The sequence below is a fragment of the Aedes aegypti genome, chromosome 3 (assembly GCF_002204515.2).
Source record: "Aedes aegypti strain LVP_AGWG chromosome 3, AaegL5.0 Primary Assembly, whole genome shotgun sequence".
Taxonomy (NCBI): Eukaryota; Metazoa; Arthropoda; class Insecta; order Diptera; family Culicidae; genus Aedes; species Aedes aegypti.
The window spans coordinates 23,940,428-23,962,712 of NC_035109.1; the positions used below are offsets into that span (position 1 = coordinate 23,940,428).

A 22,285-nucleotide genomic window follows, 5' to 3' on the forward strand; every position below is an offset into this window, starting at 1 on the left:
ACAGTTTTAGACGTTTCCCAGATGCCTGTTAAGATTTCGTTAACAGTGTTTCCCGAAATCTGTCTGGTTGCAACTAATCCTCCAGATGTTTCCCCTCTCCTCCAATGTTTGGCGGTCAAAAACGAGCAGTAAATTCAAATCTGTAATCGATTTGAGCCTGCGATTCCAAGAATTTTTAAAAAATCCTGAGGATTGAAAAGTCCTTAAAATTTTCGTTATTGCAACTTTAAGGCGCAAAAGAAAATGGCACAAACGTCATAACTGAAAAAGCAGTTTTTTCCTTTTAAAACAACAAATTGATGAAAATAAAAACACACAGCCTTTTTATTTGGCAAATAAAAGAGCTGTGTGTTTTTATTTTCTTCGATTTGTCTATTCAAAAAGAGAAAACTGCTTTTTCAGTTTTGACTTTTGTACCATTTTCGCTTGGGCCTTAACGAGTTGTTTTTCATTTGTTATTTTATGTTTATAAAAAAGTACCATAAGACAAATCTTTATATGCTACAAGAGAATTAAAAAGTTCTTCAAACTTTCGCTTATTATATTATAATAGAAAAAATACAATGAAACAAATGTACATTTTCTGATGTAAACTACGTTAATAAAAGAAAAACATGACAAACAATATAATTTGAAAATAAATGTTTATCCACTAACAACGTAAAAGATTAAAAAAGGATATGATTTTATTTATTGGGGGTTTACGAGCTTTCTTAAATCTTTTACGTCATGATGGATAAACTTTTCTTATATTTATATAGACTCCCTTTTCATATATACTGCTTCACGTTTAAAAAGTTAATCAACGTGTAAAGATTGAATTGTATTCAACTTGTCTGCGTTGCAATTCAATTCTCAATAATGCATCATCACGGTGAAATGCGCACTATTGGGAATCGAGTTGCGACGCAGAAAATTGATTGCAGATTAAACGGATCAACGAGAAGCAGTATATAACACTGCTTATTATACGTTAACAATCTTTTTATTGACCTATTCAAAACCTATTCTTTCAATATTTATAGCCAAAACCGAGATATTTCCAAATATTTGTACTAAAAGAGCATTCTTCTTTATTGGTAAATTTTACCCAAAGATAGGTATATTTTACTCAAGTTTGACTTAAATTTAAGCATTCGAATTTACCTAACGGATGGTATCGGGCATATACCCAAAATTAGGTATTTCCACTTAAACTCAAATTTGGCTTATTGGGCCAAACTCTCATTGTGGGTTGAAACAACCCAAATTTGAGTAGAATGGTTTTTCCGTGTAGTAAATGTGACTATGTTCATAGTAGCCTCATAAGTGGGCTATAGCCCACCTAAAACGAAGACAAACGTCATTTTCTGACATAAGAAGCAATTTATCAATGTTGGTAGCTCTGTTTTTCTTTTGTTCTATGTTATTTGACAGCTCGAAACTCAGCCCGATTAGTGGAAGTCTTTCACTAAGTGGGCTACAGGCTTAGTGCAACGAACGAAAGTTGACTGTAGTCGGTTGAAAATCGTTGATGCAGTTCTTAATTTTACCATGGATTCAGTAGTTTCTACAATAAAAATCATTTCAGTGTATGCGACAATATAGGCCTTTTCGCCGAGCGGTGTCACGAACACGTGCGCAAATTTGCTGGTTGAAAATATTGCCGTTTGATTTTGCTGGGAACAGCTGATCTTTGTTTATATTTTCAACCAGCAATCTTTAAGTAGTGTTGGTGTCATGTAACGTGTATGTACACGAACGCAGAAACCACTATGTGACAGGACCGTCTATGCATTTGTTTACATCGGTAGAGGACCGGTGCATACACGAAGTGTCATTTTCATAGAAGAACTGTGCTTCCCGATCAGCTGTTTTGGAACGTCATGTGAATCTAGGACAGGACGTGACAGCTCAACTGCCCCGTTGTTTTTCAGTTGATAACCTTGACGATACAAAAGCCAGTGCTACCAGTATCCTTTTTAAGTAAATCTTGCGAAAAAATTCAAATATCATGAATAAAAATTTGGTTGTATCTTGCACGCTTCATTCATTTTGTGCAATAGAGGATGTATGCTTATTTAAAAATCAAGTTTATATTTAAAAACGGTGAAATTTTTATAGTAAATTTACACCATTTCCAATATATTGCTTTCAATTAGGTATTTTTTATTCATTTTATCGTTGTTGGAGCACATGCTGTATACCTAATATCGATTATAAATGGATTTGAAACAAAAATTTCATGAAAAAGTTTCAATCTCTTGATAGAAACTCTAATTTATGAACTAGCAACACGACCAGGCTAGCAACAAAGTGCCCTGTTGCAATCCAGCTCATCGATGTGTAAGTAGACCAGTGAGAAGTGGTCTCTTTTGACTGGCAATTGGTTTCGTTTTTGTACTTTGACCTGACGCGTCTTGTCCTAGGTTTGAATAAGTTTTCGAGATTTGAATTTTTGAAGAATTACGACAAATAACATTTGGTGTGTAAAATGAATACGTTCAAAGCCTGTTTTAAGCCCGCTCGGCATTCATTAATCCCGCTCGAATTGTCATTCTTGACATCGATTTGTTTCTGTTTTGCGTTTCATCGTCCCGGCCCGGCGTTGTTTTGGCTCAGCAACGGAGCAAAATCGAATGCGCTACGCTTGTTCCTCTGTAAATCCTCCGTTCGTTCCGCGAGTTGTTTACCGGTTTCCGCAGTTCCGTGATCGGTTCCGGGTTTAAAGTGAAGTGCTTTTCTATGTGTTAGCTTGTGTGTCGTGTTTTTTCTTTCCCGATATAATTATGGAAGCGAAAAAGATCAGTTTCGGCTTCAGCAAGATCAAGAAGCCGAATCTGGCCGGCCCTTCGGCAATCGGTTCCCAAAAGAGCAAGGATGGTGATAAGGTTGAGCTGATATCCTGCCTGGAGGGCCAGGCGATAAAGATTGTTGGGTGAGTTTGAGCTCTTTCAGTTATCCTTGTGAGGATTGTGATTCTGATTTTATATATTTCAGCAAGGAGAATGACGAAGCTGGGCCTCCTCCTTTGGTGATTCCGCTGAGGGAACAGGATAAAACGACCATTCCGGATCGTTTAGCAAAGCTGCAGGATATCATCGAGGGGAGAGAAGGGGATCAAAACGGTGTGAACAAAGATGTGGAAGTGAAACCGGTTCCGGTCGGGAATGAATCGCTTGAGCAAAGGGCGGCGCGAGAAATTTTGGAAGACTTGCAGGAACGAAAGTCCCGTGCCAGTGAGAAAGACAGTATGGTTGTCCCTTTGAAGCCGGAAGATTTACCCCTGGATGGTGGTCGTGAGTCCACGATGGATGATTACGAATCGGTGCCGATTGAAAAGTTCGGTTTGGCAATGTTGAGGGGGATGGGTTGGAAGGAAGATCCCAATGCTCCGAAGAAGAGTGATAAGTTTCCGGAAGGGCCGGTGCAGAGGCCCAAAGGGATGGGATTGGGAGCGGAACGGGCGCCTAAGGATAAAAGTCGGCAGTTGATTCCCCCGGCGAAGGATGAAGTGCTGGTGATGAAGAAGGGAGCGTTCGTGAAAGTGCTGACAGGGAAGCATAAAGAGACCTACGGAACGGTGAGTACTCGATATTTATTGATCTTATTAGTTTACGGTTGGTAATAGGCAGAGGCGTCGCGTCCACATGTGCAACATGTGCACTGCACAGGTGGGAGCTCGTTCATCCTAGACACCTACCAGTATGTACTACTTTTAAAGTGCAATTCGATAATTTTCTCAATAAAATTAAATTTATTTCTTTTCAATTATCTCTCATTTATAGCTTGCAACGGAATTTTCATCTAGCAAAATATCTGTTGTTAAATTTTTGCTATGCAAATGAAATGAAAATGCTGTTTCGTGCGACGCACGATCTGGGACCTAAGTTTTTCTTCGCGCTCATCGCGATGCATGCTACGCAACACTTTGTTCCACGCTACACTTTGTTGCTGTGACGTTGAAAACCAACGCGTGCACTCTCATCGGGAAACGCGCTGCCTTGTATCGTACACGCAGTTCGGTCTATGTGGTAGAAAGAATTTTGAACCGCAAATGAGAGTGTGTAAGTAGCCAAAGCGTAAACTCTGGCCGGTGCACAGTCTTGCCACATCAACCAACTCGATCAGTGCAAGCGTGCGGATGAGAGAGATAAGAGAAAAATCAATCTACGGGAGAGATATATTTCGCGTGCTCTTTATTACCCTAGCGCCTTCAGCATTACCACGCTTGGGGTATGAAAGCAGGTCAGGTGCGATTTGTCAGGCGGCTGTCGGTAGGATGTTTTTTTTTCAAGCTTGGCACTCTGTACTCGCGCTGCTATTTTCTGTACAATACTGGTTAAAAACCTCGCTTTTAACATACAATATTAGCACGGTGGTACTTGCAAGCGATAGTCAATCGGATGACAACCTGAAAATTAACTCAAGAGCAATTGTACCCTCCATCATCGCCAGCATCTTGACGCTTGTGGTCTGTTTAAAAAGCGAGCATGTTTCATGATGCGTGCCCTCAGAACACGATGCTACCGATTTTTTAATTCTATGTAAAGATATGTAAGCTATGATTACGGTTTAACAATATTAGCTAGAATCCAGTGCAAATCGTCACTTATGACCCGCATACCTAGAATTATTTTCATACTCAATTTTACAATTTTACCATAATGATGACTAATCCTTAAAATTGAAAAAATGTTGATTGAGTTGATAAATTAAACTAAACAACTCGATTAGTCTTAAATATTTTGAATCAACTGAAAGATCAGAAGAAAATTGTATTTAAAAAAAAACGGTCAGTAGCCACTGGTTTATTAACTTAAAAAATGGTTTGAACCCAAGGTACCTAATAATGACAAACATAAAATGACACTAAATTATAAGTGCACAGGTTGATAATTAGACCACGCGACGCCTCTGGTAATAGGACACTTATTAACGATCAACGCTCCGTCATCGTAATCATCGTCATCATCGAAACTTCAAAAGCAGTTTTTTTGTTCAAAACTGAATATTATTCTATGAAAATGTGTTCACTGTGTTTCGGTTGGAGAATAGAATACAGTGAACACATTTTCCTGTAAACATTCTTGGTTTTGAACGAAAAAACTGCATTTGAAAATTCCGAAATCAATGACGGATCCTGCCCCCTTAAGTGACTTGATCTCTATTTTAATGAAAGGTTCTAAAATGTATATTTTTTAACGGAAGGTCTCTATTTTAACCAAAATGGTATCTTTTTTTCCTTGCTCTGCTTGTTGTGAATTCTGCTGTCAAATGCTAGAGGTTCCAGAGAAACCTTCAGAGACTATTACGTGACTATTTTACAAGTTCTTCAAAAATTTCTTCTCAGATTCCACGAAGAACAGCATCAGGAATGGCTCTAATAGTTTCTACAAAGATTTCTTCTTGTAGAATTTTATAGACTCCCTCCGAGATCTCTTCAGAAATTCCTCTAGTGAATTTTCCACCAGAAATTTCTACAACGGTAGTTCAAGACACGCTTACAGGAATTTCCACAGAATTCGTGCCAGGAAATCACTCCAACGTTTCTTTCTCTACCTAATTTTTACAAGAATTGCTATATAAATTTCCCCAGAGACTAACTCAGGGGCTCCTCCAGTTTTTTTTTTAATCTATTAACTATATTTTTAGCCCTGTGCTAGTTTACTCGGGACCAACGGCTTTGCTTCCCATTCGAAGGAAATCGTCACTGTAACCTGTACGATCATAAGTCATTATGTCTGGGATGGGATACGATCCCAGATGTTCGAAAGAATTTTTCAGTTATTTTTCCATAGTTTCCTTAAGTAATTCATCCACATTTACCCCAGGAATCAGAGGCGTCCCGTGAGGAATTTGATTACCTGTGCACTGACTCGCACAAACCGTTTATTTTTAATTATGAATACGAATTATTCAATTGATTTTTTAAAATGTATTTCAGTACCAAATAAATACACCTTAAAATGTAATTTCCAATACTGTATGTATAAAAATGTATATTTTCAGTGAAAATAACCTTTATATACGTAAATTTCAAGCATTGTTCGTATTTTGCGAATTGAGAAAATAAGTTTAATATCATATTATTAATGCAAAATTTAAAGTACCGTGATGCTACCATATTTCGCGCACGCTCCTAATTTCGCTCACTGCCATTTTATCCATATTTGTTGATACATATTGGACCATCTAATTGCATGTTATGTAACCATGGCTGAAGTAGATATGTTCAAAATACTAGCCAACAAAAATGTCTTTCGCAAAACATGTTTAAAATGTCAGTGAGCGAAATTAGGAGCGCGTGGATTTCGCGAAATTCCGAATTTCCATTGTTCTTATTGTTGTTATTCTTTATAATAATTTTTATTATTTACAGCTTGTTAATTGTATTACGATATCTTAGCTTTTTGACGATGTCCAGCGCTCCTTGTATACTTTTGTTGATACATCAAGGCTAAGTGAAACGATGACTGACTGGTGAACGCTGAAACCCACTTTACGCCCACCGCAATTTATCAGTTGTATTCACACATAGTTTATAAATCAATTCAAAGCCACATAAATTTGGTTTATATAATAAGATAAAACAATCAATTTGGCCAATATGTTTATAACATCTAGTTTTGGGAGTTTTGGTTCCAATCAATATTGCGCCTAGTATCGCGCGACACCTGGAAGCTCCATGCAACATACATACACACAAAGCATGTATGGCGTTGACGCTTTCTCTTCCAACAGCAGACGTCGTGACGCCAGTTGCGCGCGCTTAGGGTTGTCGCAAATTAATCGATTATTTCGATTAATCGAGTTCGGTTTTGCGTCGTCCGATTGATTTTGCTGACGAATTCGCGCGTGTTTTCGTCGCCGGAGTTATGATAACATATTTTTTCTTGAAAGCGTAACTTTTATGTAATATTAAAACAAACTTTGTATGGTTCGTCACTATAAGTGTCGGCATTATGCTTTTTTCTTATACAACTACAATATACATATATTTTTCTCTTTTTGACATTACTAAAAATTATCTCTTGAATTGTTCGACATTGTGAATGTTGACGTATTTTCTAAAACTTCTACCATATCGAGACAAAATGCACAGTAATACTCATATGTAATTTTCAAACAAACTATGTATGGGTCGTCACTACAAGTGTTGGCATTATTCCTGTTTCATTTAAGTTAAAATATATACATGCAATTTCCAGTTTTCGTCATTAATAAAAACGTCTTTTGAATTGTTCGGCATTATAGATGTTGACGTATTTTTTCCAAAAACTTCTCGAGAAAAAAAATACAAAACTAGCTTTAAATATAAGTCGTATGTTTCCCCCTTGTCCATGGATCGCATCACCGACCAGAGGTGACTCCCAGATCTTTTCCTCCCTCACTAATAAACACCCTTCCCGTGGTGATTGTGGAGATGCAGAGGTATTCTCGGTCTCTAGAAGCAACAATCATTACACCCTAACATTCCTTCCCCATCCCAACTGACTGTAAGGACTTGGCCGGCGCCGTTATTGATCAATAATATTAGATCTGCTAAAATTGCACTTCGAGAGTAAGCGGAAACTCCCATCCCTTATTCATTTGGATCGTAGTGCAATTCTTACCAGTTCCGATCAATCACGGAGTAGCAAACATTGACATCTACAGTCAGTGTATGCTATGCTATGCTATTTCGATTAATCGATTAATCGACTCACTAATCGATTAATATTTCATCGATACCTGGCGCACTCAATAATCGAGATAATCGATTAAATGACATAGATTATTTGTCGATTTTTGCCAAAAAAAAATGTCCAATTCAAACGACGATGATCTTTTCCTGTAGCTGTGTACGAAAATTTATCGTACAATCATAAAACCACGAATATGCTCATAGATCTAGCAGTTATTCATTTTTATATTCTCTGTGCATTAATCCCAAATTGTCGAGATTTTTTTTTCCGATGGACACAGTCCTACAGTCCCGTCAGCATTTTTGTCAAATTTGAGTTCATTCAAGTTTTCAACATATTCCTATGATCTTTCAGCCACACTAACATTTTGTTTTTGCCACTACATAGTTTGTTCGGTAAAATTTGAAAAAAAAAAAAACACCGAGTCGAATTGTCCCATAATGAAATGAGACCTTATTACAAATCCATTGCATAGTTTTACAACGTGTTATACACAAATTTGCGGTGTTCTGATCAGTGATCACTTTCAACGTTTTCTTAGTCTTCCCAAAGTATATTTTGAGATTCTCCCACATTTTTGAAAGAATGTTTACAATGAATTTATCAAAAATTCTCATAGATTTTTTTTTTGCTTTCTTTGTACATCGGGGTAATTTTTAGCCATTGGCACTGAAAAGAGATAGTTCTGAATTTTCCTTACTTTAGAAAACGAACATAACATATTTCAATGACCTCGGGGAGCGGCGCTACAATGCTTTTAAACGTTCTCAAAATTCCATTTTTGAACTAGTTTTTTTTTCGCTCTAATGAAAAGGTATGAGACCCTTGAATAGAGTTCTGAACAGTTTTTTTTTTGTGAAATTGTCATGCTGTACACAAGGAAGTGGTATACACCTATGGTCAGAATTTATAAACGAGTATGGCTCATATTTTCATTCTGATTGACAGGAGTATAATCAAATCATGGTTTTGGCCATGTGATATCAGTTCTGGTAGATCTCTGTGTGCACATTTTCTGAACATCATGTTGTAAGTACCATCATTCGACAGCCCAAAATCTATTATTTTTATCATTCTTCAGAGAAACGTCATACCATAGAGCAAATATGAAATAGGTTATATCCGAATCCTTTATTTTACGACAAAACACAAAAATAGAACGAAATTTATATTTTTTATCCAAAAGTAAATAAACGTAAAACCTGCGTCCAATAACCAGGTTCATAGAATCAGTACAGATAGGGCTATAGAAGATTCTCCAGAATTTTTAACAAATATCTCATGAAGAATTTGCGGAATGTTTCTCCCGGCAATTTATCCAGGAATTCCTTAATTAATAGATAAATCCAAAAACTGCTCCAGGAAACACATTGCGAAGATAAAAATCATTATCCATAGAGATCTCCAGGAATCTTTAGAGCTGTATAATTCCTGTAGATGTCTCTAGGAATTCAATGTGAAGCTAAAATATGAAACCCCTTCAATTTTTTTTTCAAGGATCGCTTCCTTTCCTAAATTACTTCGTGATACATCCAGGCATTTCTTCAAATGATTCTTAGAATTCTTCCAGGAAGTTGGTAGAGATTGCCCCGAATTTCATTTCAAGCAATCAATTATGTTTTTTTGGAGATTCCAGAAATTATTTTCAAAACGACTCCTCCAGGCATTTTTTCAAAAAAAATAAAGCAAAAAATACTGTCTAATAAATCTCCAGCGATTCCCAAAAAAATTCCAAAGTATTTCTCTATCACTTCGTTCCAGGATTCCTATGGAACACTCTACAAGAAAACCCTCATGTATCCGTAGGGGAACTGGGGGTAAAATGAACACCCTAAGCAATTTTCTTGTTTTCTTGCGTATGAAGCTCTCAGATTATTTTTCAATTGCTCAGAATTGAAGAAGGATGTTTATGCAATGGATGCAATGGAATGAAGAAGGATGTTTATGTGATGGAAATAGAATTTTATCAACATTATTATAATTTTGAAAATTTATTTCCACAGAGTCAGTGTTCCAAACATATACTTGGGGGTAAAATGAACATACAATGGGGGTAAAATGAACATGTAGTGGGGATAAAATGAACACCATTCAAATTGAACGGGTGGCGGTATGATTCTCGGCATCTGGTATATGATCAATGTATATCTCACATACTTTAAAGATATGGTGTGCTACGCAGTTCAATAGATTTTTGATGATTTTAGTCATCAAAACCTTAAATTCCACGAGTGAAAATTTAAATCATATGAGAAAACGGAGAGGCGTACTTTGTTTTTGTTTTTTTTTTTTTTTTTAGCTTTTGATAGTTCTAGATCGCGCTAGAGTTGTCGAAATAGTTCCTTAGTCTGAGGATTAAGGATGGTACTATTTTTTGCATAGATTTATAGCAGAATTACCGTAAAACACAAACCTGTTAATTTTATCCACAGTTCCCCTACACAACGTCCTCTAGGTGCACTTGCAGTATTTACCCTAAGAATCCTTACAGAAAATCCTCCAAGAATTCCACCAGAAGTTGTCCACAGATTCCCCCTGAATTCTAGGAACTTGAACAATTCCTGTCCCCAAGGGACCCAAAAATCCCCAAATTTCAGCTCGCACAATGTGGCATTCTTTTGGGGTGCCCTCCGACACTCTGGTTTTGTAAGCGCATTAAAATGTTGCGATAGTGGTTCCTACCGATGGAGTTGGATGAGATTTGTTTGACGTTATTTGGACCGAATGATCTTGTTCTAGAAATAAAAAGCAATTTTGGAAACTACTGAAGAAATTCCTGGACGAACTCTAGAAAGAACCACAGGGAAATGTTTTGGAGGACCCAAGTGATATTTGTGGAGCAATGTTTAGAGAAATCCCTAAACAAATTTCTAAAATAATTATTGAAGGCATCCCTAGATGAATTTCAAACAATATACTTGCAGCCATCTCTGAAGACATTTCAAAAGGATGCCCATAAGTAATCCACATAAGTTCTACTGGAGCAATTTATAAAGGATTCCTTGGATGAATTATTTGCATACTTGCAGGAATTTCTAGAGGAATCCCAAAAGATATTCATAGTAAAATCCGAAGAAGAAAATTTGTAGCATCGAAAAAGAAACGGCTCGAATAATTCCAAAATTCTTAAGAAGCAACTGACATAAAATGCCTAAGGGAATCTTTAACAGACATTCTGAAAAAAAAAATGCAAAAAAAAACTACAAAAATCTCTTAAGAATTTCTGAAGTTAAATCTGGAATAATATGTTCAGGAGGAATCTTTGGAAGCATGAATGACGTTGTAATTATGGGAGAAATTCATAATAAAATTCCTGTCGGTAGCATCCCTGACGATTCTTCAAAGAGGCTATGGTAAAATTCCTGCTGCAATTGTTTCAAAGTCATTGGTCATTTTTGCTCTCAGTGATATTTTGTTCAATACATAACCTTAACAAAGGACCATCAAAAAGAAAATTTCCAGGTTTCTTGAGGAAAAAGAAGACATATTCAGATCTTACTCTAAGAATTCTACCAGAAGTGTCCATTGATTTTCTCTCCCATTTTTTTTAATTCTTCAAATGAATTCATATAGGGTTCAATTCTAAAAATTTACCCAACATTTCCTTAGGGATTTTTCTTGTAGATTTCTCCAGCAGTATTGCTTAAAAATTTTCTCAGGTCGAAAGTCTTTGAAAAGTATCAAGAAATTTATTTTTAAATCACCGTCAAGTTACTATTTCCCGTGAATTTAAAAATAGCTGCACTTCAAAAAATGGTATATATAAGCCAAATAATTTAAAGGGAACTAGACTACAAATACGAAGCGTTGCACGCAAGAAAAAAAAAATTCGTGATGCATAACAAAAAAATACTCAAAAATTATGTTTACTAATGTCATGTTAAGGTCGCCTCGTTCCGTTCTATGTCACCATTTACCGTGCGTCTAGTTTTTTTTGCCCACTTATTTTTAAAGGTATTCAAATCTTTATTCACAAGTTAAAAAAATGGCATTTTTCATTGTTATGAAATTTGATCAAAAACTAAATATAAAGTACCATAACGACAATAATTCCAATGTTACTCAATAATTTCATGCCTTTTTATATTAATGCGCGGTAATTGCAACCATACATTATGAAAAGAGTCCATACACCTTGCATTTGTGTCTCGACCTAAACGCAATAAAAAAATCTAATTTGTATAAAATCACATGGCTCATACGATGAAATACATCTTACTAGTGATACTACATCGAAAATTCCCGCTCCAACCGATGAAAATTTTTCGTCAAACGAAAAAAACATCACTACATCGCTGCAATATATTTCATGTTGTTCTTATCCTTATGTTTGCGATTGTTCAGTTTGTGCAGCCAGTGTTGCTCAGACTCATTTCCCCGAAAATAACATTTTCCGAACTACGAAGCCACGAACTACTACAACCATGCTCTATCCTCCTAAGATAGAAAAGCAGATGGTTAAGCTTGAGTACTGCACACAAAATCGATCAATTTTGATCCCAGAGAGCCACAATTCAAGTTTCGGTGAAATGAAATGAGTGAGTGGTTGAGTGCGAATCATTTCACCGAAACTTGAATTGCGGCCCACCGAGATCGAAACTGTCGGATCCCATGTGCAACACTCAAGCCCAACCACCTTCCCCTCCATCTCAGGAATACAACGCACAGTTATAACAGTTCATGGCTTCACAATTCGAATTTCGGGGAAATGAGTCTGGTCAACACTGTGTGCAGCCTATTTTAGCTAGGGACGATGTTAATTTTCAAAAATATCGATAGTTTTGTACGACTACAATACTGCCGTTCTACGCATATTTGTTCCGCTGTCCATAAGGTTTACATAGAACATGGGACAAGTAGGCGTAGAACGGCAGAATATATCTGTTATTTTTCCAGACAAATTGATTTGAATTTCTAAAATAAACAAATCCTAAGGATTGTTCCATAAATTTCCCGAGGGATTTTTTTTTTTTTAAACTTATTTAGCAATTCCTCTATTAATTCCTCCACAAATTTCTCTTGGAACTTCTCCAGCATTTAATCTTAAGATTACTCCTTTCAATCTTCCAAACATTTATCTAGTGATTTCTCATATAAACTCTTCAGAGTCTTCATGGATTCTCTTTTTTTAAGTTTTTTTTTACACCAAACATAACACCAATATCACAGCAATTATTGAAAACACAAATTTCCTGTTCTGTCTGATGTTTTTAAAAAAAAGCTACATAATATATGAATGATTTTTTTATTCAATTATCTTTGGAATTGATCAAGAATATCTTTTTATACTTTTTCAAAACAATTGAGTTCTTTCAGTAAACTCCATATGAATATTTTAACGATTAATTAGAATTTACAAAAGTTTTATTGAAGGTTACTTTAAAATTTTCTCTAGAATTTGCGTTTATGTTTATGTCTAGAACTAATCTAATATTTTCTGAAAAAAAAACCTTGACATTTCTCTGGAGACATCCTTAGAAGAATGACTGGGTAATTTTATTTATTGCAATTTTAGAGATAACTTTCTTTTCGACATTTGAACAGAAAGCTACACACTACTTATTTCCAAAAAAAAAAATCTTCAAAATACTCTTAAAGAAATGCCTGGTCAGATTTTATGATGAATGGATCTCATATCCCATTTTTCCTGTTAAGTTTCTCTTTGTTTTCTTAATTTCTGTTTGGTTTCTTATTGTTTTATTTCTGGTTCCAGTTTGGTTTCATTTTTCAGAAAAGAACTTAAAAGTTCCACTATTATACCAGTCTTGGTTTACATGAGAACGGGTCAACAGATTTGCATGTTTTTTTTCACTGGTGCATTTGTCCATGATGTGCAATAAAAAAAAACGAATAGATTAATAGTAAAAATTCTATTAATCTTTGCCGTCTTTCTCCTTGCAGAATTGTGAAAAAAATATTCCAGAGGTAGAAAATTCTGAAGTAACCTAAACAAAACTTACCTGAGAAAACTGAATATCAATCTAAAAATGTTTAGTAGATATTTAAATTCTTGAAAAATTATCCAAAAGTTCATTCGAAAATAATTTTAGTTGTTCTGATAAATACGAATTGTTTTAGAAATTCTTTAAGTTATTCCCTACAATTTACATTGAATCATGACACAAAATATCAATGGACACTCGATCAAATTATTCTCCAGGAATTAGGAAAGCAAAACAGAAATTGTCTACAATGCTTGGGGTTCATGTATGTTTTGAATAAATGGGTCAGTTCTATGTGTTTTTTCATCTCCATTATAGAAATCATGAAAAAATGGGAGAGGAAGGGATTAGCTTCAGAATTATAAACATAGGCCATAGGTTCTACGAATATACTGAATTACTAAACATACTGAAGTTCATCTTGATTTAAAAAAAATAACTTAAAGAAACAATTTACTAACCCATGAACCTCATCTTCATGCTTCGGAAATTGGATCAGATCTATAAAATTTTTGAAGAATTTGATCGTGCTATTCGAATGAATGAAACAGACTTAGAGGAACGAAACATCTGCTCACACTTGTCATCATGTTCAAAACATAGTATTACATTTTGCCCAATCCGTTTTAACTTACTCCGGTGTACCATATAGCAGCAAGAACTCATATAAACAAAAAAAATGTCGATTAATTCGATTAACCGGAAAATACTGGTCGATTAATCGTTATCGATAATCGGTATTCTTGGACTGTAATCGATTACCAACTAATCGATTAATTGTGATTTTGCGACAACCCTACGCGCGCTTGCTCAATTCTCGCAAACCAATGCGAGTGTCATGGACAATTTCTCTCTCGGGTGCACAAATTTGAGTGAACCAGATTTTACCTATACAACGCCACTGTTGCTCTAGAAATGCCAATACAAATGCACATTCCTGCTGTGTCCATACACGCACAAGAAAGAGTGCACGGCTAAAATGGACATTCTCTGCAATACGATGGAGACGCATGGCAGTTTGTCTTATTTGCTTTGCTGTTTTCGCTTGCTGGTTGAGCAAGGCCATGGGAGGTAGAATCAAACGGTGGAGACTGGCTTTGTTCACTGAGGGCGATGCACTAATTGAAGGTGAAGAAAACAAAGAACATTTTAAAGCAACTACACATTATGAATGTTGGAAGTATTAAGAATTATAATATATTTAATTTGTTAAGCGAAGTATGCACTTCAACGGAAAAGTAATCGCCTATCTCTATGCGTGGGAAATTTCTTGCAAGAAATGCTCAAGAAAAGCATTTTACTTTGATCGCAGTACGCAGTTGAAAAGAAATCTCGATTACTTTTTCAAATCGGCGTAAGTAACTTTTATATGGTTTTGAGAAAATTAATTAGGAAAAATCACAATCTATCTTCTAAAACTGTTTTAAAATGAATCATTTTTTAACATTTTTTTGCCGTGTACTTCGCTCGAATTTTGCATACACTCAGCTCACGTTCAAAAAGTAGGTAGTTTCTATTATTTCCCACAAAAATAATTATAAGAAAATGATAAGCCGTTTCATTCAGTTACTTTCGACGTTTTTCTACCAGTGTAAAATCGGCTCAAGTAGTGTTTTGTTTTGATTCGTGGTTAAGTCACTTTGTCTCTCCATACAGCGGGGCGGCGAAAGTAGTGGTTAGGTTGCGAAAGTTGAAAATGTTACTTTCGTCGTTTTGTAAATCCGGAAATTAAACGTTCTAGAAGTGAAAAGTTGAGTTGGTACAGAGCGGTACGTGTAGAATTCCGCCTGCTTAACACGTGGGATCGATAAAGTAAGTTTGTATACTTTTTTGTCTTGAGTCTGTATGAATAAGTTTTCGAGAAATGTCAATTCAAATGGAGCTCACTGTAGGAAATTTCTTGACCATTTCTTGGGCAGAAATTTTTGCTTTTCTTGAGCGGAACAGCATACTTTGATTGTGCAGTGCACTAAGTGCACCTTAGGACGAGACGCCTCTGCCAGGAATTGCTCCAAAAAATCCTTCAGGGGTTATCTGAATTTCGGGAATAGTTTATTATTACTATTCCCAGAATTCTTTATAAAAATCTTCCTTCGTGAAGTTCATCTTGGAAATTATCTAGGGATTTATCTAACATTTCGTCCAAAGATTACTCCTTCTGTTTTTCCAAACACTTTTTCGTGTGTTTTCTTAAGTGAAAACTCAATGGCTTCTTAAAAAGTTCATTTAAGGTTTCACACAAGCTAATACTACAGTAATTAATCGTGTTCCAGCGTGGCTCGTTCGGAATCGACCCACAGCTTGCTCATCTGTAGATGGACACAGAATCACGATAACTGCTCTTTGGGGAAGACAAGCACCAGTTTTGGCTCCAGCCAGGTTCCACGATATGCAGCACTTCAAACACGTGACTCAAGCGAAACACTTTCCATGGAACAAAGCACTCATTCGACTCGAACAAGTAACCACTTGATTGGGCGAAAATATGACTAAAAACGCATTCATACTGACTAAAACTAATTTTATTAACTATTTTATATAAAGCTTTACAATTCGCTAAAGGCTTTCTTCTTCTGTGACAATTTTTTTCACTTCTGATCATTTTATTTGAATTTTCCCGCTTGCTTGCTACGATTGTGGGTGCGCCGTTGCCACGGCAACCTGCTCACCTTCCGCTGAATGGTTCGCGGCACTGCTTACCTTGGACACAAGGATCGCAAAATCCGATGGGTTTGGTTATAAATTGATTCCTTCAACCATGTCGTGCTGTATTAAGTTTGCCATCGCCTGTTCGCTGAGGTGGCCAAGACGGCGATGCCACAAGTCACTAGTCTCAGTTTTACATGCGTTCGCTACTGGCGGTTCCCCGCTGATTTCCAGCTCGTACAAGCTGCTCTTCAAATGGGCCGTTGCAATCACCTGGTTGTTACGTCGTTAATATTTACCTGCACCCCTTTGTTGCTACGGCCATTGATCACAACCTTCGCCTTTGCAACGAGAGACTCGCCGTCCTTGGCAACTTCAACATTGATGGGCTTGGACAATCTTGATAATGACAAAAAAATCCGGTTTCATTTACTAAATGGTCGCTTGATCCGGAATCTAGCTTGAATATGAGCTTCTTTTGTGACACTTGCCACTGAAGGATTTCCGTTTCGGTTTACCTCTCTGTCCAGCTAACGCTGTCGACTTTTCCGTCGTATCCTGCTGCCGGTCCCGCTGTTTCACCTCTTCTGCCAAAAGACGTTGCTTCACCGTATCAAGGGTTACATCGTCACCGCCTAGGTTCTCGATCAACGTGATCAACGGATCATAAGACTCGGGAAGAGTCACAAACAACGTCATGATTAGGTGAGTTTCCGCCAGTTCCGCGTCCGCTAATTTTAGTTGCCGGATCAGGTCCTCAAAAACTACCAGGTGACTTAGCATGGAATTTCCATCCTTCATTCTCAACCGTCCCAGCCGCCGTTGTGTCCGCCGGGGGATCTTCCGTCAAGGTCTTTACCACTCCGTTTGCGCAGTGGAAGCGTACTGGGCCCATAACCTCTTGAGTGGACACCTTCTTGAAATGGAAGAGCTTCGGAGAACTTGAATTGAAAGACTGTTGTTGATGCAAGCAAATGACAGAATGACCTTTATTGAAAAATTAACAAGCTTTTACAGGGGATAGGCAAAATGATTGAGATAGGCAACATTTTGCCTAAATTCAAATGCTTATAACTTTATCAGGGTGTCTACTACCTGGAAAAACCTGGAAAACCTTGAATTATCAGGGAATTTTATTCAACCTGGAAAAACCTGGAATTCTCAGGGAATTCCGCCTCCACTCAGGGAAATTATTTTGAAACAGCAATAGATGGTATAAAATGTCGTTTTTGTGACAAAAAATGTCCTCAATTTAAAAAATTTTCGGCTGCGCCGCTATAAAAACGCTAGTTGATATGTTCAGTCTTTTCAACGATTTTTAATTAATCAGCGTAAAACATATTTAGACAAGGACACTTAAGATTAGCAAATTGGTAAAGGCAAACAGCTCCAATTAGGTGTCGTTCATAAGCAGTTGATAAGTTGAAAAAAATCAAAAAATTTTACAAAAATGTTTTTTTGTCTTTTATACCAAAATAATAAACTTTGTAAGGAAAGATCAAAAATTACAATAGACACGAAAAATATTGCATTTCTCAAGTAAGCAAATTTTCTTTTAGAGTCTAGATTACTGTTCAAGTCTCTATTTTTGGTTATGGTCTCTAAAGTCTATTTTAATAAAAAATTATCTCTAAAATCCCTTGTTAATCTACTTGCAGTGAATTCTGGTGCAAAATTATATTATAACTATTAGGCTTTTAGGCGACTAATCCACAAGTTCTTGATTCTCGCGAGGAATGCTTCAGTCATTCTAGTAATTTTTCCAGTGATTTCTTCTTGAATACTTTCAGAACTGTCTCCCCAGATACTACCAGCGATTTCAATGAATGCTTAGAGGCATTTCTTCAGAATTTGGTCCAAAAATTCTAGAGCACTCTAACGCTTCCTCAAAAGTTTATTCCAGAGTTTTTGGAAAAAAATGTTCCGACATTTTCCTACAAAATCCTAAAATAATTCCTAAGCCGTTTTTTCATTTATTCCAGGCATTTCAATAAGGATTTTTTCAAATATTCATCTACTGTTACTCTCAGGAATTGCTCCAAAAATCCAAAAATATATATTGAAGATATATAAAACAAGATTCATGGAACAATTACTAAGAAAGTTCATGACAAATCTCAAAACAAACTCATGAAGAGATCTGCGGAGTAATATGTGAAAGAAATCTATACTAAATCGAGCTGTTATACTTGTCGTAATGTCATAAGAAATTCCAAACAGGGCCTTAGGTCTATAAAGCTTTTATTTGTAACACGGTCATACTACTAACCCTGATTTCCCCAAAGAAAAAAATACCGAAACGCTCTCCAGAAATCCTGAATCCCATTTTAAGGGAAATAATATTTTTTCCTTTAAATCGAATAGACTATTTTTTTTATGACTGATGATTTAAGGCACTGTTGGGATTTGCCAACTAATTGCACGGGATAATTTCCGAAATAATAATACCGGTAGGAACAACCGGGACAATGGGTATTACGTTCGTAATTGGAGTATTATTATATTCCTGGAATGGCATTTTACTTAAATTAGTCTACAATTTTATATGGCGATGTTACCATCAAAGATCAAACGGAGTTAAACAATTTTTTACCATTACTACTTACGTTTAGTCCCACTGTGCAGGGTCCACGGTAAGTTTGTACAAAGGGTCAATGATAAAGATCGATGCTTGGCGCTGTCTATGCTATCTTCTGTGATCGTACATATATCTGTACCGGAACAATATCGTGTAAATACTCAATTGGAACTACTTTAACTATTTATAATTACCTTGCATGTATGTTTAGAGTAGCGTAGCTTTAGGTTAGAATGAATTCATTTAGTTTTAAGCCGGCACTACTGTAGAGAAATGGTTTTTCAATAACTTCAAGTAAGCACTAATTCAATAATAGTTTACCTATAAGTTGCCACGTTACAAATCAACGTAAATATACAATAAAGTTATGTTTAGATTTAGTTAATTTATTGGTTTGCACAACATCTAATTCAACGTGGGGTTGTCTTCTGTTCGCTCTATTGTTCCTACAATAACATATTGCCTATGACGTTCGGCCAACGTTCTAGAGAAAAGAGGGACTGTACTATACCTGGTTGGGCTGGTATGAGTGGGCCAGATCGTTGGATGGAAGATGCGCAGCTACGCCAGGGGCGTACTCAACACTCCCCCCCGGTACGCCGGTTCCCTAAACGGCTTACAGTTCGTCGCGCCGTACATCCAACACCGCCAACTTGGCTACCGGACGCTCGAACACTCCGGTTGCAGTCTGTACGGTTGCGGCCCGGATTTGTTTGTCCTTTTGGTTGATGCTGGTTCCGATGACCTTGCCCTTAGGCCAGCAGTTGCGAGGCAGCTTCGGATCGACGATCACAACGACGTCGCCAATGGTGATTGGTTTCGTATCGGTGTACCATTTTGTTCTTCGCGTGATCTCCGGCAAGTACTCAGTAAGCCAACGTTTCCAGAACAGGTTGGCTAGTTGTTGAGACATCTTCCAGGACCGCCGTAGAGTCATTCCGGTGTCATCTAGGGTACATAATGGTTTCGTACCGTCGGATGTTCCCAGGAGAAAATGATTAGGTGTGAGAGCGGGTGCGGATTCGTCGTCGACCGGGACGTGAGTTAGGGGCCTTGAATTAACGGTGCTTTAGATCTCCATTAGAAGGTTTTGTAGTACCTCATCGTTAGGCTTATGCGGAGGTCGAATTGCCATTAAGTTACGCTTCACGATACCGATCAAGCGTTCCCAACTACCACCCATGTGTGGTGACGCTGGAGGGTTGAACTTCCATGTAGTCTCAGTACCGAATTATCTCATCATATGCTCCTGGTTAATCGTTGTTGCCGCATCTCTCATTTCACGACTCGTTCCGATGAAGCAAGTGCCGCGATCACTGTAGATCGTTTTGGGTGTGCCTCGACGTGCTGCAAAGTTGCGAAGACCCATGATGCACGAATCAGTACTCAAAGTGTACACCACTTCGATATGGATTGCACGCGTAGTCAGGCATGTAACCAGCATGCCCCATCGTTTCTCCACGCGGCGTCCTACAACGACTTCGAGGGGGCCGAAATAGTCGACGCCAATATGGGTGAAGGGACGGGCGAATGCGTCGAGTCGCTCTGAAGGAAGGTCGGCCATTATAGGTGGCTGCGGTGCGGCGCGGTGGTTTTTGCAGTGTTGGCAATTGTACCGTACCTTGGCGTAGGCCACTCGTACACGGGAAAAAATTCTGTGGTAAAATTTACTATTTTAGCTGACTACGCCCATTCTTGAAACTACCATGCAATTTCAGACCAATTTACTATGTTTACGGTACATCCCACCACATTACTGGCACATTTGACAGAAATAACTTACAACAATCTGATCTCGACTACAGACATGGTAAAATCAAGCGCATATCTGGTCTGCTGAGAATTGCCGGTGCGAGCGCTTAAGTTAACCCCCTAAAATGGTAGTTTTTACCGCACAATTTTTTTGCGTGTAGTCGCGGTATGAGCCTATGCATGCTATAAAACGTTTGACTTTTACTGTGCGCCCTGTTTTCAAATTGCCCGTGAGAGAGAGCGAGACAGCACCAACACACGGCGCACAGTAAAAGTCAAGAGAACAAAAGAATTTATGGCACGTACAGAGGCTCATGCAGTATCTTTGGCGGAGCTCATTTATAGCGGTTTGGTGGTTAAGGTGGTTATACTTATAGTGATAGTGTGCGATAATAAGTTTGGTGGTATGGTGGTCTCGTGGAAGGATAATTGGGTTCTTAGCGTCTTCGGTGACTTGAAAACAGGCGTCGATTCTTCCTCGCATCCGCATCAATCCGTCGTTATCCATCCAAGGAGATAGTTTAAACAAGGAACTGGTTTTGGGAATGGGTTTCGACGGCTTCTGCAGAATTGCTATTTCGTCTTGGTAGGCTTCTCGTTGAGCTTGACGAATCACGTAGCGTTCGGCGATCTGCTTTTCTTCCGTGGAAGGAGGCCCAAGAATGGTGGACTTCTTCTGGACCTTCAGACGACAGTTCGTAACGAAACGGTGCACGAGTGCGGCTACCTTTATCATCTGCTTCCAGCTGGAGAGTTCTGTTGATGTCTTGCTACCTTTCGTTGATTGGCACGGCCATAATTCTTCCGAATGCTGTAAAAACTCTGGCCCGATGAACCACCTGGACTCTGGTGTCATGTCCGGAAATTTCTCCCACTTCGTGCCTTCGTCAGCTACGTTAAGCTTTGTTGGGACCCACCGCCATTGTTTCTGGTCCGTAGCTTCCAGAATCTCGCCAACACGGCTGGCAACGAAAGGTGTGTAACGACGATGGTCCGAGTTTATCCAGCAGATCACATCCCTGGAGTCCGAGTGAAAGAACTGCTTACTTGGAGTGATTGACAGAGATCCGGTGACCTAAATACTAACATAATCTTAAAACACAACTCCTTCGCAAGATCTTGATAGAATACTAAAAATTCTTAGTAGGATGCTCAAAAACAGTTATTTCAAATTTGTTTTCCAAAATAATTATGATTAAAAATGGATTTTTTTTGGCCCGCCGTACAATATTATTGCTGGAATGTGGCCCGCGGCTCAAAAAGGTTGGGCAGGCCTGGCTTAAACGGATGTTAGGTTCTCCAGATTCGTGCTCTTGAAAATTTGAGGTTTGGCTTCGATTCATCTTCACCTTAAATAAAAATCGCCTTTTTCCTGTATATAAGGTACAGCGGGGGAAGTGTATCAGTGGGGTAAGTGGATCATTCGTCAATATTAAGCATAAATACTTGAGCATGTTCAATGTTTTCGCGCCATTGCTTCGTATTAGGTTATATTCTTACGTCCACACTGATACTATTGCAATACTGGTACTACACATACACTAACACAAGCAAACTTATTAGCTGCAAAATTTAATTAATTTCAACATTGTTTTTCATCAATCAAAAATCCATTGTATCTCTGTCTAATATCGAATTCTATTAGTTTTTTCGACACATGGTGAGCATTTCAGTTCTAATTGAATGAATCACAATGAAAG

At 37.6% G+C, this 22,285-nt stretch overlaps 1 protein-coding gene and 1 long non-coding RNA gene across 2 annotated transcripts in view; one reads left to right on the top strand and one right to left on the bottom strand.

Annotated features, from left to right (window-relative positions):
• The first annotated feature begins 2,551 nt into the window (after positions 1-2,551).
• LOC5576657 (G patch domain and KOW motifs-containing protein) overlaps positions 2,552-22,285 on the top strand; it is a 117,569-nt gene continuing 97,835 nt past the window's right edge. The window contains exons 1-2 of the mRNA XM_001656141.2: positions 2,552-2,917; positions 2,980-3,562. Coding sequence (XP_001656191.2) covers positions 2,769-2,917; positions 2,980-3,562 — 732 coding nt within the window. The 5' untranslated portion in view covers positions 2,552-2,768. The remainder of the gene's footprint in view (positions 2,918-2,979; positions 3,563-22,285) is intronic.
• LOC110677900 lies at positions 18,653-19,221 on the bottom strand. Its single transcript, XR_002501272.1, has 3 exons — positions 19,155-19,221; positions 19,028-19,096; positions 18,653-18,966 (listed from the first exon to the last, which is right to left on the bottom strand). It is a non-coding gene; the product is annotated as an uncharacterized LOC110677900 (long non-coding RNA).